The sequence below is a fragment of the Heterocephalus glaber genome, unplaced genomic scaffold, assembly GCF_053883595.1.
Source record: "Heterocephalus glaber isolate CG9 unplaced genomic scaffold, H.glaber_assembly_v1.0 deba00001593, whole genome shotgun sequence".
In the NCBI taxonomy this organism is placed as follows: Eukaryota; Metazoa; Chordata; class Mammalia; order Rodentia; family Bathyergidae; genus Heterocephalus; species Heterocephalus glaber.
Window position 1 is genome coordinate 3936412 of NW_028258368.1, and position 13122 is coordinate 3949533.

The 13122-nt window shown below is 37.4% G+C and overlaps 1 protein-coding gene across 18 annotated transcripts in view; it reads left to right on the forward strand.

The window, feature by feature from the left end:
- Positions 1-13122, forward strand: part of Syne1 (spectrin repeat containing nuclear envelope protein 1) — a 473610-nt gene that overhangs the window by 293205 nt on the left and 167283 nt on the right. For all 18 annotated transcript variants that reach the window (XM_087193553.1, XM_087193567.1, XM_087193559.1 and 15 more), the window contains 10 exons: positions 703-959; positions 2157-2322; positions 2767-2919; positions 4725-4877; positions 5431-5613; positions 6871-7008; positions 9404-9589; positions 9725-9847; positions 10252-10434; positions 11477-11620. In XM_087193553.1, coding sequence (XP_087049679.1) covers positions 703-959; positions 2157-2322; positions 2767-2919; positions 4725-4877; positions 5431-5613; positions 6871-7008; positions 9404-9589; positions 9725-9847; positions 10252-10434; positions 11477-11620 — 1686 coding nt within the window. The remainder of the gene's footprint in view (positions 1-702; positions 960-2156; positions 2323-2766; positions 2920-4724; positions 4878-5430; positions 5614-6870; positions 7009-9403; positions 9590-9724; positions 9848-10251; positions 10435-11476; positions 11621-13122) is intronic.

The following is a 13122-nucleotide window of genomic DNA, read 5'->3' on the forward strand; positions in this document are numbered from 1 at the left end:
CCACTACTGATGGGCTCAAGTTATTTTTTTATTGATATTTACAATATATTTTTAAAAACAGAACTTTTGGTCCTTTTTGAAATTGCCCTTATAAAAGTAAAAAGCCTTTTAAAATCTCTTTTTTCAATGACATGCAAAATGCAGCATACAGTGTTCAATGTAGTTCCAAGTCAGGGTCAAATGATTTCAATTAGAGAACCGAGCAATTACATTTTGCAAGGAAGTCCAGCTGATTTGAACCCCATTTGCTTTTTTACCCTGTCTTGAAAAAGTGCAAAATACATATTCTTTGCCATGAAAATCAGCAAGAATTTGACTCATTTTTCAAATCCTATATTTAATTTCTTCCATCACTTAACTAGCATTCAATATTTTAAGCTACATTTTCATGACTCAAAGGCATATATTTGTGTTAACTTAAATATTGGAAACAGTTTTTTGTTTGTTTAGTTTTTAAATTTTTCTACCTGACTGCCCTGATATGATTTGGAGACCAGAGTTTTAAATCCAGATTTAAAGAGGTGGTGTTTCCTTTCATGTTAAGGAGATTGTTCCTATTTTGGTTTTCTGAAATTCAGAGTTTAAACCATTATCTTTAATGCTCTTTGATACACTATGTCAAATATGGCACTTATTGGTACTAGAATTACCCTATTTTTACAGTTGATTTTTGAGCTTCATAATATGTACATTTCCCATTAGGTTAAAAAAGCCACTGAAATCATTGATCAGCTGCAAGATAAGTTACCTGGAAGTTCAGCAGAGAAATCCTCCAAAGCAGAACTCTTGGACTTTCTTGAGTACTATGACACATGTGTGCTGGAGCTGGACCAGCAACAGCTGGCCTTGGGGATGCTGCAGCAAAGAGCACTGAGCATGCTCCAGGATGGAGCCCTCCTCGATGGAGAAGAGCCACCCATCCTGCAGGAAATCACCACTATGCAAGATCGGTGCCTCAAGTAATTATACACCCACACTCATTAACATTATTATGCTTGGGTCAACCCAAAGGGACAATGATGGTACTTCTGTACAGGGGTGCTTCCTCATGCCACTTTCAAAACGTAGGGATCTATTTTCATCATCTCTGTTTTTCAATTTGCTAAACGCTTCCATTTTTTATCTAACAGTGCAAACGATAGACCTGGTAGTACTTAAACTTACCTAAGTCAACCTTCATACAGTTTATAGTCAAGCAACAAAGATAGATAACTAAAGAGCTATTTCAGTAAAGTGTGCAAAGCATCCAAGGGAATGCAAAGCTGAGGCAATTTATGTAGGAGAGGAAGAGAAGAAGGCATTTCTTTTGAAGCTGAAGCCCAAGTGGACCTCAGCTAGGTATTGAGGTGGGAATGACACCTGTGAAAGCGTGGTACTTTCAAGGAGATCCTTGGTTGGTGAGGGGTGAGGATAGAATGATTCAAGAGAAATGAAGCTTGAAAGGCACACAATTGAGAGTTATTTAGAAATTTACTTTGTTAAAGCATTATACTTACTGGGAGATAAGAGCAAGAATGACACCAAAGTCCAGGTAACTAATAGCCACTTATTGCTAATGAATGTAGGAAAGACTTAATCTCAATGTTAACAACCAACCTGATGCACTTCTTGGGCCAGAGAAGAAAATATCCTTAAAAAATTGAATTCCTAAAGTAATTAATATTGGCTTATACACATACTGTATTCACCTCTTACATTATTGATGTCAGGCTAATCTGACAACACATATTGAAAACTTTTAACCAGATTCACATTCATTCAAATAAAGAGTTGAAATTTGTACATTGTTAATTGAAGTTTGGACATTATTAAAAATTGTGAAATGTCCAGATGATTCTCCATTTAAAGGTTACTTTCTGATAGCCACAAATATTTCAATTAGACATTACTTCTAAATGCTGATGGCTGTATATTTGAAGTAAATAATCCAACACTCTCCAAGTGCTTTAGATTGGGTGATTTAGAGGCACAGGAGAAACTCGACTCTCAATTTTGCAGGGATTAATTATTCAATTTACATAGCATATATTTTTTGTTATATTAGAACTGAACTTGGTTTTACTTTTTTGTATGTTTTTGATAAATCAACATCATGTTTAAGAGGCTCTTTTCATTTCAAATCTATTTCTGCCTTCTTCCTCTAATCTTTTTTGAAGCATGCAAGAGAAAGTGAAGAGTAATGGAAAGTTGGTAAAGCAAGAGCTGCAGGAGCGAGAAGTGGTAGAAACTCAAATTAATTCTGTGAAATCTTGGGTTCAAGAGACAAAGGAATATTTAGGGAATCCAACAATCGAAATAGATGCTCAACTTGAAGAACTGCAGGTACATAAAATTCCCCATTCTTTATAGCTATCGTTTAAGGAACAGTTGTCCTTATTTTAATTAGATACTTTATATTTTATGAAATAGTGAATTCAAAATTTTAGACATGAATTATATAAAAGATATTTAAGCTGATGGGGTAGCCTAAGGATCACTTGAATCTAGTAGTTCAAGGCCAGCCTGCTCAACAGAATGAAATCCTGTCTTTAAAAAAAAAGCATTTAGAATTAATTCCCAGAATTTTTTTCTTTTGTCTTGTGAAGAAGGACACGTGCCATATTCAGAGATTAAAGAAAAGTTTAGTTTATTTGAAGATGGTTCTGTAATCAAATAGTGATTCTCAGTCAAATATGGATGAACGATAGATAGCCTTATCTCTATACTCATAAAACTCATGTTCTTTATCAAGTTCCCAGAAAGTTATTATTATGACCATTTTTTCAGATCCTCCTGACAGAAGCCACAAATCATAGACAGAACATTGAGAGGATGGCTGAAGAACAGAAGACTAAGTACTTGGGTCTTTATACTATATTGCCTTCGGAGATCTCCCTCCAGTTAGCAGAAGTGGCATTGGACCTGAAGATCTATGATCAGGTAAATCTGGGATCAACCTCAAGTGGCTTTCTATTCTTTTACAGTGTCATCCTTTTGTATGGAGTTCTCAATTTTCATATCATGTCTTCTTGGGATCAGAGTTAAATAATAGATCACCATAAAACAATATTAAGTTAAAAGCTTTCTTCATAGGCAAGAAACACATCAAATAATCATAGATATGAACAATGACTTCATACAATTAAAGATAAAGTCATATAATTAAAGATAATTTATCTGGTTCCCTTCATGTTTAAAATAATGGCTTAAACAAAGATAAGATTTATTTCATGTGTTCACCAAATATTTATTGAGTACGCAGAGTGTGCTGGGCGCTCTGCTAGTTCAGCCAGATTCCAGGTGAGTCGGTGATACCACTTGAGGAAAAGAATGATGTAAGAGAAAAGGTAAAAGCAAGGAAGAAGTCATTACCAAAATAGACGTTTCCTGTTGTTAGTGGAAGTGCTTAAGTTTGACCCTAGCTTCTAAACAACCAAGGAAGGGAGTACAGGAAACCTAAATGTCTACAAATTTAAAGCAATTTTTAATAACAAACACATTTCTGGTATTGAGACCAGAGGGAGATTTCTGTCCTTAGTCTTAAAAAGAAGATATACTTTCATGTCATAAAAGTAGTCTCATGTAGCAGTAGTGAATTTTGAGGATTTTTTGGGTGGCTAAATACTAAAGCCATTAAAATTTAGTTAAAACCATTCCATCTGGGATAAAGAAGCATTATATACTAATTCTAAACCTCTGCAAGAAATGGGAAATGCACATTATAAAATTCATACACATATGCTGTACTCTTTAGAATCTCCAAAGGAAAAGACAAGAGAGTTTTAAAAATCTCATCAAAATCTGACTCAACTGTACCATGATTTTGATACAGAATAATATATACTATATTGTACTTTAAGTGTTTGATTGACCTATTTTCATTCTTAGACATTGGAAGGTCCGTTGGGAAGGATAAGTTGGCTAGTTCAATCTTTTTTAAAAACTCAAATTTAGATTTTCTTTGTCTCTGGCTATATTTTCCTATACTGCAGTTATTCATATGCATTCCAGTTACTTTGGCTTTCAGTCCAAGATATAGCCAACAAAGCACTTTTTTAATAGTGTGTTTCCTCCCTACAAAAGAATTTTTTATCAGCCTTTTAGGTAGATAAAGAAAATCTTTCTCCTCTTTTATCATCTTGTTTTCAGCTTATTATTTTAAGCAAATATATGAATGTTTGCTATCAAATCAGACCTAACCCATTAGAAATCTGTAAATGTTAATTCATCTTTTTCACTTTCCTTCCCATTGGATACCTTCGTATTTGTTGGCTGTACGTTTGGGATGTAATTGGAAAGTTAAGAAAAGAGTTAAATCATTAACAGATAATTACAAATAGGTGCTTGGAAACAAATGCCTGTGCCTCCAACTATTTAGTGGGAGGGTTTCTATTTTATGAAGGCAAAGCAAAAACTGAAAAGGAGTTTGAATACTCAAGGTCACAAAGTAAGTAGAGAAGGTAGGATTCAGCTGTCTACATAGCCTTCCATGTACAGAAGTATTTTGTAACTATTTAATAAATGAATCATGGTGCATATGCCAGTTGTTTTCTGGGTGGGCCGACAGCAGAAAGAGTGCTGTAAGTGCATAAAGATAGTGGTAAGTAAGGCTGCTTTGACTCTGCTCATCAATGTCAGAACAGCACTGTCCACTGAAATGTCTTTAGTCAGCATCATTGGAGATTTTTAGTACCTGTTATCCAGTTTCAACCATTGTTGTTTTGCTATCGTCATTGATTATTTAGATCCAAGAAAAAGTAAAAGAAATTGAGCAGAGCAAGACCATGAGCCAGGAATTCGGCCGGCAAATTCAGAAAATAGCCAAAGATCTCACTATGATTTTAACGAAGCTGAAAACAAAAACTGATAATTTAGTTCAAGCTAAAACTGATCAAAAGGTAAGGAGGAAAGAGTCAACTTTTGGGAGGGATAAATTAAAAAAAAAACCTCTCGGCACACTTCACTAAGACCCAGCAGTAAAAGTAGGTAGTAAAGAAATTCATAAATGTGCTGGTAGTAGCATAAGCCCACTTATATAATTAATCATGGAATGTATTAATAAATACTAATGCATATGTGAATAAGAGAAAAGTGTATGAAAAGATTAAATGGAGACAAGGTTGTAAACATAAGTTTATATATTCCAAAGGGACTCATGTTTTTGTAGTTAATTCTGTGTTAACCCTGTTGATGAGTTAAGTGAGTAATCCATTTGGGTAGGGCAGAAGGAAAATGTGAGACCTCTTATGCAGGAAATAAACACCAGGATTGCAACACACCCTGCATTGCCTCTCCACCCCAGAACACACAAAAGTACATTAAAGTAAAATTGTTTTTTGTAATATTTGGCTTTTATAAAAAAATATGTAAAACATAATCCTCCTGATCATAGAAAATGTAGAGAAACTTATTTTCTATAGTCTAGTATTCTTTTATTGGATGACCATCTAGGTCCTGGGAGAGGAATTAGATGGCTGTAATTCAAAGTTAATGGAATTGGATGCAGCAGTACAAAAATTCTCAGAACAGCATGCCCACCTGGGCAAGCCATTGGCCAAGAAGATAGGAAAACTGACTGAACTTCAGCAGCAGACCATTCGGCAGGCTGAGAATCGGCTCTCCAAGCTCAATCAGGTTTGTTTTCTAGGCTAACAGTCAAAATTCTTGAAGGCAGAAACTTTAGGCATCTGCCTTTCTCTTGAAAATAAATGAAAAGATGATACTGGCAGTGAAGGAAGAAGTTTAGATGTAGTTTATTTCACACCATGCTTGTGCTCCTGAGATTTGTATGTAAACCTGTGTTTATTTCATAGCTAATAACATTATAATTCACTGACAAAGACTGTTATACAAATGGACATAGTGGGGGATAGTTCATAAACTGGAGAAGTATTTTGTAAAATGAATACTCATCCATTGATAAGTTTTATAAAATCAGTGTGAGACAAATTTGGATATCTTAAAGTAAGGGGTGTGTGTGTGTGTGTGTATGTGGTGTGTGTGTGTCTGTGTGTGTTTGTGTTTGCATTTACTTAGTGGACCATTAGAATATTAGTGTATTAGCTACTTCCTGTCCTTTCCTTCCCTGGGGTGAAATACCCAACACCTAAACCTTAAGGGAGGAAGGATTTATTTTGGTTCATAGTTTCCAGAGCATTCAGTCCATGCTTGGTTGGTTCCAGAGAAGAAACAGAATAGCAAAAGGGCATGGGGAAGGAAAGCTGTGGAGGAAAGCTGTTCAATCCATGTCATCTAAGAAGCAGAGAGAAAGAGAGGGAAGGAGCTGGGGCCAAGAATACACCCTGCCAGGTCACCTATCCAGTGAGCTGCCTCTTCTGACCAGTCCCTACCTCCTAACAGCACACTTAGCCATGAACTCATCCATGGATTAATCAATGGATAACACCCCCACGACCCAATCACCTTCCAAAACCTCCACTTCTAAACAGGAGACTTTTGAGGGACATTTTAGACCTAAATCATAATATGATTATAGACTTGAATTTACAAATTGATTAAGTATTATTTGTATACTCAGAGTCACCTTAAAATCAGGAATTGGTAACTAATGTATATTGAAACCTGGCATGCTGTGATTCCTACTGTCACCTCCTTATCCAGTAGGTTGTGGGAAAGGGCTAGAAAGGAGCTAGATGGATAGGTCAAATGAGAGTGGAGAATAAGTAAAGAGAAATTATTCAAGCATGTTAAGGCTTTGATTTTCTCCTAAAATCACTGGGAAACCTTTGATGGACTGGTCTTCAACAAGGAAATGAGTTTTCATGATCCCTTTCAATATCAACCCTGGGGTTGTTGTATCCAAAGAGATCAAAGACTGATTTCTAGCTCAGGAGATAGAGTTTACATTCATGAATGTTACTGACTTTTCAGGCAGTATCACATTTAGAAGACTACAATGAAATGCTCAAACTGATTTTGAAGTGGATTGAGAAAGCTAAAGTCTTGGTACGAGGAAATATTGCATGGAATTCTGCAAGCCAACTTCGGGAACAGTACATTTTGCATCAGGTAACTTTAGGAACAGTTTGCAAAGAGTAACAAAGAGCAATATGACTGACACAAAATTTAGAGGGTCATGATGTAAAAGTTTTGTAGGTACCAGTTCAAAAGAATCCTGAATATTCTGGTTTGACAGAAAGTAGCTACCCATAAGATTTTATCAGATGGTGTATAAACTACTGTAATACTCTCCATTTTTTCCTAGCCCTTCCTTTCTCCAAGACCAAAAACAATCAGCCCTACATGACTACTTTTTTTTAACTTCCTTGAAACAATCATATGCAGGGAAATTCTATAAAGTGATGCATGAAGTATTATAGGCCTGAGAGAAACCAAGCTCTGCCATTGGGAGTGTGTGATTTGGAGCAAAATATTTTGCCTTTTTAGATTCTGCCTTCTCATTTCTAAGGTGAGGGAGTAAATAGTAGTCCCATGTCAGACTCAAGAGGATCAAATGGCTTCATGTATTTCCAAACATCTAGCAGAAGCAGGTGCTCTCTAGGAGTTCCCTGCCTCCTTCCCCTCAGCCTTCTGCTAGGGCTGGGTAGTGAGCCTTCCACAGGAGGTCAAGGTCACCTGGAACAAACAATAGGTCCACATCACATGGCAGCCATGTCACTTCATTTCCTCTGAAGTTATGTGACAAAAATATTCCTTTTCTTTTGCTCATACTACCCAGGAAATTATTTCATCCTTTCATAATTGAGACTTGGATTAGATTCAGATATCTAATAGGCTAGTTATCTTGCAACAAAATGTAGACTGACTTTTCTTTAGATTACATGGAGGTCCTCAAGCATTTTGGATTTTCTCTCTTGTATGACTTATGTATATGAGTATCTTTTAAATTAATCCTTTTCCATTCCATTTGACAGAGTTCTAGATCAAATCTGCACTGTTCTCTTCCTGGAAAGCTTTGACAGTGCCTAACATTTCCCATGCATTCACAATCTTCTTTCTCTAATCAATCTTGTGCCCCCTCCCAAGATATCTTACTTAAACAACTTCAATTGTTTGGTGCAAGATATGCTAAGACATTAACAGACAGACTTACCTTACAAATGACTTGTAAACAGTGAAAATACATCCAACCTCAGTAAAATTATAAAAATAAAAATTTAAGGAAAAAGGAAATTTAAAAATTTTAACTGTTGAGTTAACACTTTTTAGAAGCTTATACTTAAGTGAGAAAATAATTAGCAAAACATGTGATTGTCAAAAATGTCACTACTCTGACTTGTTGATTATACTTTCTGAACTCATTGCTGATGCTGTAATCTAAACTGTAAAAAATATTTTATCTAATATTAAAAGTGTAGAAAATTTAAATGTCAAATAACAATATTTCTCCGTAAATATTTGGGTTTTTCTCAGTAAATATTTGCAAATAATACAGTCCTGTTTTTAAATTTTGTTTTATTTTGTTTTTCCCATACTCAGAATTGAACCCAAGTTCTTTATACTTAGTACATTACCAATGCAGTGTGATCAGTGCGGAGAAAGAGAGGGCTGAGGAAGTGCTCAACCCAGACCGCCCTGTATTAGTAAATAGTTAAGGAAGGCTACTTAGGAAAAGGTGACACAGGGCTGAGTCTTGAAAAGCACTGCAGCCCACTTGTGGAATTTGCTTTAGACAAAACCACATTGTCTTGCAGTAAGAGTGCAGGTACTCTGATGTGCTAGAAAGCTGGAAAGAGGGATAAGAACAGAGATAAGAACAGAGAGATTAGGAAAACACAAACAATGAAAGCCTGTTCCAAATGTAGATGTTATCCTAAAGTCACTCTGAAACCCGGGACCAAGTTAGAAGTTCAGGCTGGTAGTGTAAGAAAAGGAGCTCCACAGCCCAGCCGGTGGAAAACAGATTACTGAAGGTAAGACGAAAACCGAAGAGGTTTCCATACTCCAAACTCTGCTCTCCAGTAGAAAACGCAAGTCCTCTCTTTGGAGATTGAGAAGAAAGACAAAATCAGGGTTGTTAGGAAGCTAGGACTCCTGTCTGGGAGGCGGTTTAATGCGGGTGAAGTAGAGAAAGGGGTTCAGGATAATTCCCAGGTTTTTGTCACTTGGAAGCTGGGAGATTGACCACGTTGTGGAACACAGGGGCACACAAGGAATAACAGATGGCTTCGGTAAACTGTTAAAGTTTCCTGAACTTTGATTTGTTTTGCTGTGAAATAGGGAAAACTGGGGATAGCTACCAAGTGGAGTGAGGTGGCGGGGGGGGATCAACCACAGTAACCTGCTCACATTCCATGCCCTATGCCTGTGGGGAGCATGAATTACAGCTTAGTCCTCTTTACCCCCTCCCAAGTCCAGTAGTCTTTATACCACACCATGTTGGTTATTTGCACCCCACACCCATACACCTAACAATGTCATGGATATTGACAATTCAATTTAGACCCTGCTAGAAGAATCTGAAGAAATTTACAGTGATCTGGAAGCAATGTCTGAGAAATTACAACACCTCAGGAGTGTGTATTATACAGAAAAAATGTCTCAGCAAGTGGCAGAACTGGGACGAGAGACTGAGGAGCTGCGGCAGGTGATCAAAATTCGTATGCAGAGCCTCCAAGATGCAGCCAAGGTATAAAAAAAAATCTATTACTGAAAAAAACCAAAAAAAGGTGATACTACTCTAGAGTAATAGTACAACGTAGTTTCTTGACTATGATGTTATTCTTCACGTATGATTAATACTCAAATGGCTTTTGGTCTTCAGGATATGAAAAAATTTGAAGCGGAGCTGAGAAACTTACAAGTTGCTTTGGAACAAGCCCAGACCACCCTGACTTCTCCAGAAGTTGGGCGCCTGAGTCTCAAGGAGCAATTATCACATCGACAGGTAAGAAAAAATGATTTATGACAAATGAGTAATGACTTATTTCTAAAAAATTAGGATAGCTAGGAAAAGTATTTTCTAAATTCAATTATAGAAGCTGGGCGTGGTGGCACACATCTGTAATTCCAGCACTTGGGAGGCTGAGGCAGGAGGATCGCTGTAAATTAGAGGCCAGCCTGGGCTACATGGTAAATTCAAAACCACCCTGAACTACTCAGTGAGACTGTCACAAAAAAAACAAAATAAATAAGTAAACTGAATTAGTTCTAGTCTTAGAATTAGATGCGTTATTGGGAAGAGTATTCCTTGCAATATGTTTATAGTCTGTGATGATCATTCAGTGTCTTTTGCTGAGGCACTAAATGATGAAAATATGAAACTTTTCCGCTATGACATCGCACTTTCAGCATTTGCTGTCTGAGATGGAGTCCCTGAAGCCAAAGGTGCAAGCCGTGCAGCTCTGCCAGAGTGCTCTCCGGATCCCTGAGGACATGGTGGCCAGCTTGCCGCTCTGCCATGCCGCCCTGCACCTGCAGGAGGAGGCCAGCCGGCTGCAGCACTCAGCCATCCAGCAGTACAACATCATGCAGGCAGGTGCCAGTGTGCCCGGCTCCCCGGCCCAGGCTGGCGGAGCCATCCGCGTGAGTCACGGGCTGCTTTTCTTGGCATTGTGTGGGCTCAGCCATCAAAACATATCCTGACTGCTAAATTCGACAGACTGTTGTAGTTATATAAAATGAGGAGATGAAGATGCTATCATTTGAATGGCCCACAAAAGGCTGGGGAAAGCTCTATGAAAATATCCTTTTGGATATTTAACTGCCTCTTGGTGAAATTGTTTATAAAGAACAACTTGTATAGGTTAAATTTGTATGAAATCATATACTTGCAATCTTTTATTCACTTGAGCATTACGTAGATTTGGTTAATATGTGTTTACTGTTACATACTGTGGATTTTTAAGTATTTTAGCTTATTAATGTTTTCTTATCAAAGAAGCACACGGAGGCATAACTTAGTCTCTTCATCTAATAAGAAGAAAAAATACTTACCATGAAGAAATGACACCATTTACTATGTATGTCTTTTCAACTAGTATTTATCTGCTTTATCAAAAATTGCCTAGGTGGCTTCTTATTAAAATCATTAGTGGTCCATTTGCACAATTCTTTTGGCTCCTTCCATACCTAATAATTTGTTAGATATTCAATTCCCAAGGCTAGAAGTCACACATAATTCATATTTTTATCCCCTACTGCAGCTCTTAGCTGAGTGTCTTACTTTTGTCACTCAGTATTTCTTAGGGATACGAGTGCACAATTCTGCTTCCACTTTCAGACCATTGTGTTTTGCCTTCAGGACAACAGGAGTAAGAGAGAAGAGAGAGAATCCTAACCACTCACATCTTTGATTCCATCAATCATTCTATCACAATATTTTACAGAGAAAGCTTTGAAATGTCTAAGTAGAAGTTCAGAATTCGAACCACTTAGGGCTTTTACCCATCATTTTGTGACTTCCTAGACACACAGGGAAATATGAATTAACACTGGTTTTTGTTGACAGTGATACAGCCACTTAACCAGTTATTCATCTAAAAAAAATCACACATTCTTGTCTTTTTTTGCGAAGGAGGCAGTGGTGCAGTACGAACAATATGAGCAAGAGATGAAGCATCTCCAGCAGCTGATAGAAGGTGCTCACAGAGAGATTGAGGACAAGCCTGTGGCCACCAGTAACATCCAGGAGCTGCAAGCTCAGATTGCCCGGCACGAGGTGAGACAGGAGTTGTAGGCGCATCCCAGGGGCAGGAAACTACCGTGGTCAGCAACTGGAAGACAATGGTTTTCCCAGCCCTGAACATGTCAGTTCCTGAGCAAATGCTGTGGTTGTCTTTGCATGTTGAATGTGATTTTTGCTGATTCCACAAAAACATTTTTATGTGTTGTTCCTGACATATCTCAACCAGGACACACGGACTCTCCCCTGCACCCACAACGGTTAATACGCCAAAAAATTCAGTAGACTAAGACACAGTCTACTTCCTGATGTTAAGCCCTACAAGAAACAGCAGTTCTTAAAGCTTTGCTGCATTGTTCTCCTCCTTAAATGCAAGGAATTTTTCAATTAAAAAGATTATTATGTGCCCCTTGAAAAATATCAGCCATTTCAGCTCCATTTCAGCTCCTTTCACTAAAATCAGAGAATGGTCTCTATGGTCTTTTTGCTAATTTTTAGATTGGTCCTGTTTGCATTTTCCCATTTTTAAAATGTGCCTCCTTCTTGTTCCTGTGGCATCACAGGGACCTCAGAGCTTGGACACTGCTGGTACAGACCTGGTCTCAGGGACCACAGCCTCAGAGTGGCTGAGCCCTTGCCATTTAGCAGTGAATGTCCTTTCTGGCCTGGCAACTTCTGTATAGGTCACGTTCACTTTTTTCCTCCCTGGCTGGATCTTAGCACCATAAATTTTGGTAGGTGACTGGGAGGGAAGGGTCTTATTTCTCTGTGTCATGGCAAGACATTTACTTTATCCTTCCATTTGCCCTCTTGAGACCTTGTTATGAGAACAACAATTTTTCCAAATCAAATATCATAGTAAGGTTCTCAGAAGATTATTTCAGCAGTCTCATTGCCCCTTCACTGAATGTGATGCTTTAGTTTCTTGATACAGTATTTACATACCAATCACCTATATCAGTGTATGATTGACAAAATAATTTAAATATAGATCCTGCCTACATTTACTTCTACAACTGAGACATCTATGGCAGCTATTTCTCTCATACATTAGTTAAATAAAAACATGCTGTGCAAGGTTTTGAAACCTCTGTCTGCACAATGTACACATGAGCCTCCACAGTGCATACTTATCCTGAAACTATTTTTACCACTATTTTATAAGATCCAGAATTTTTTTTTTGCAACAACTCTTCTATTATGGTCCAGAAAATATTTATATCTTAGCTAGAATAACAATGATTTTTACTAAAGTTTTTATATTTCTAAAAATAATTTGCCAAATTTTACAGCTTTTTAATTTTACATTAACCCAATGAGGATTTGTCTGTTTCTTTATAATCTGTTTTATCAATAAGGAAGTTGATCTTTTTTAAGTGACTTCCTGAGCTCCCAAATCAAGTAGCTGGTTGAAGTTGGACTCAGGCCCCAGTATCTTTGACTCCGAATTCCATGACTTTTCCACTGTAACAGAAACTATTTGGGCTCTGTCATTGTACAAAGGAAAAGAAAGAGGGTCTAGGAAAGCAGAGGACTCC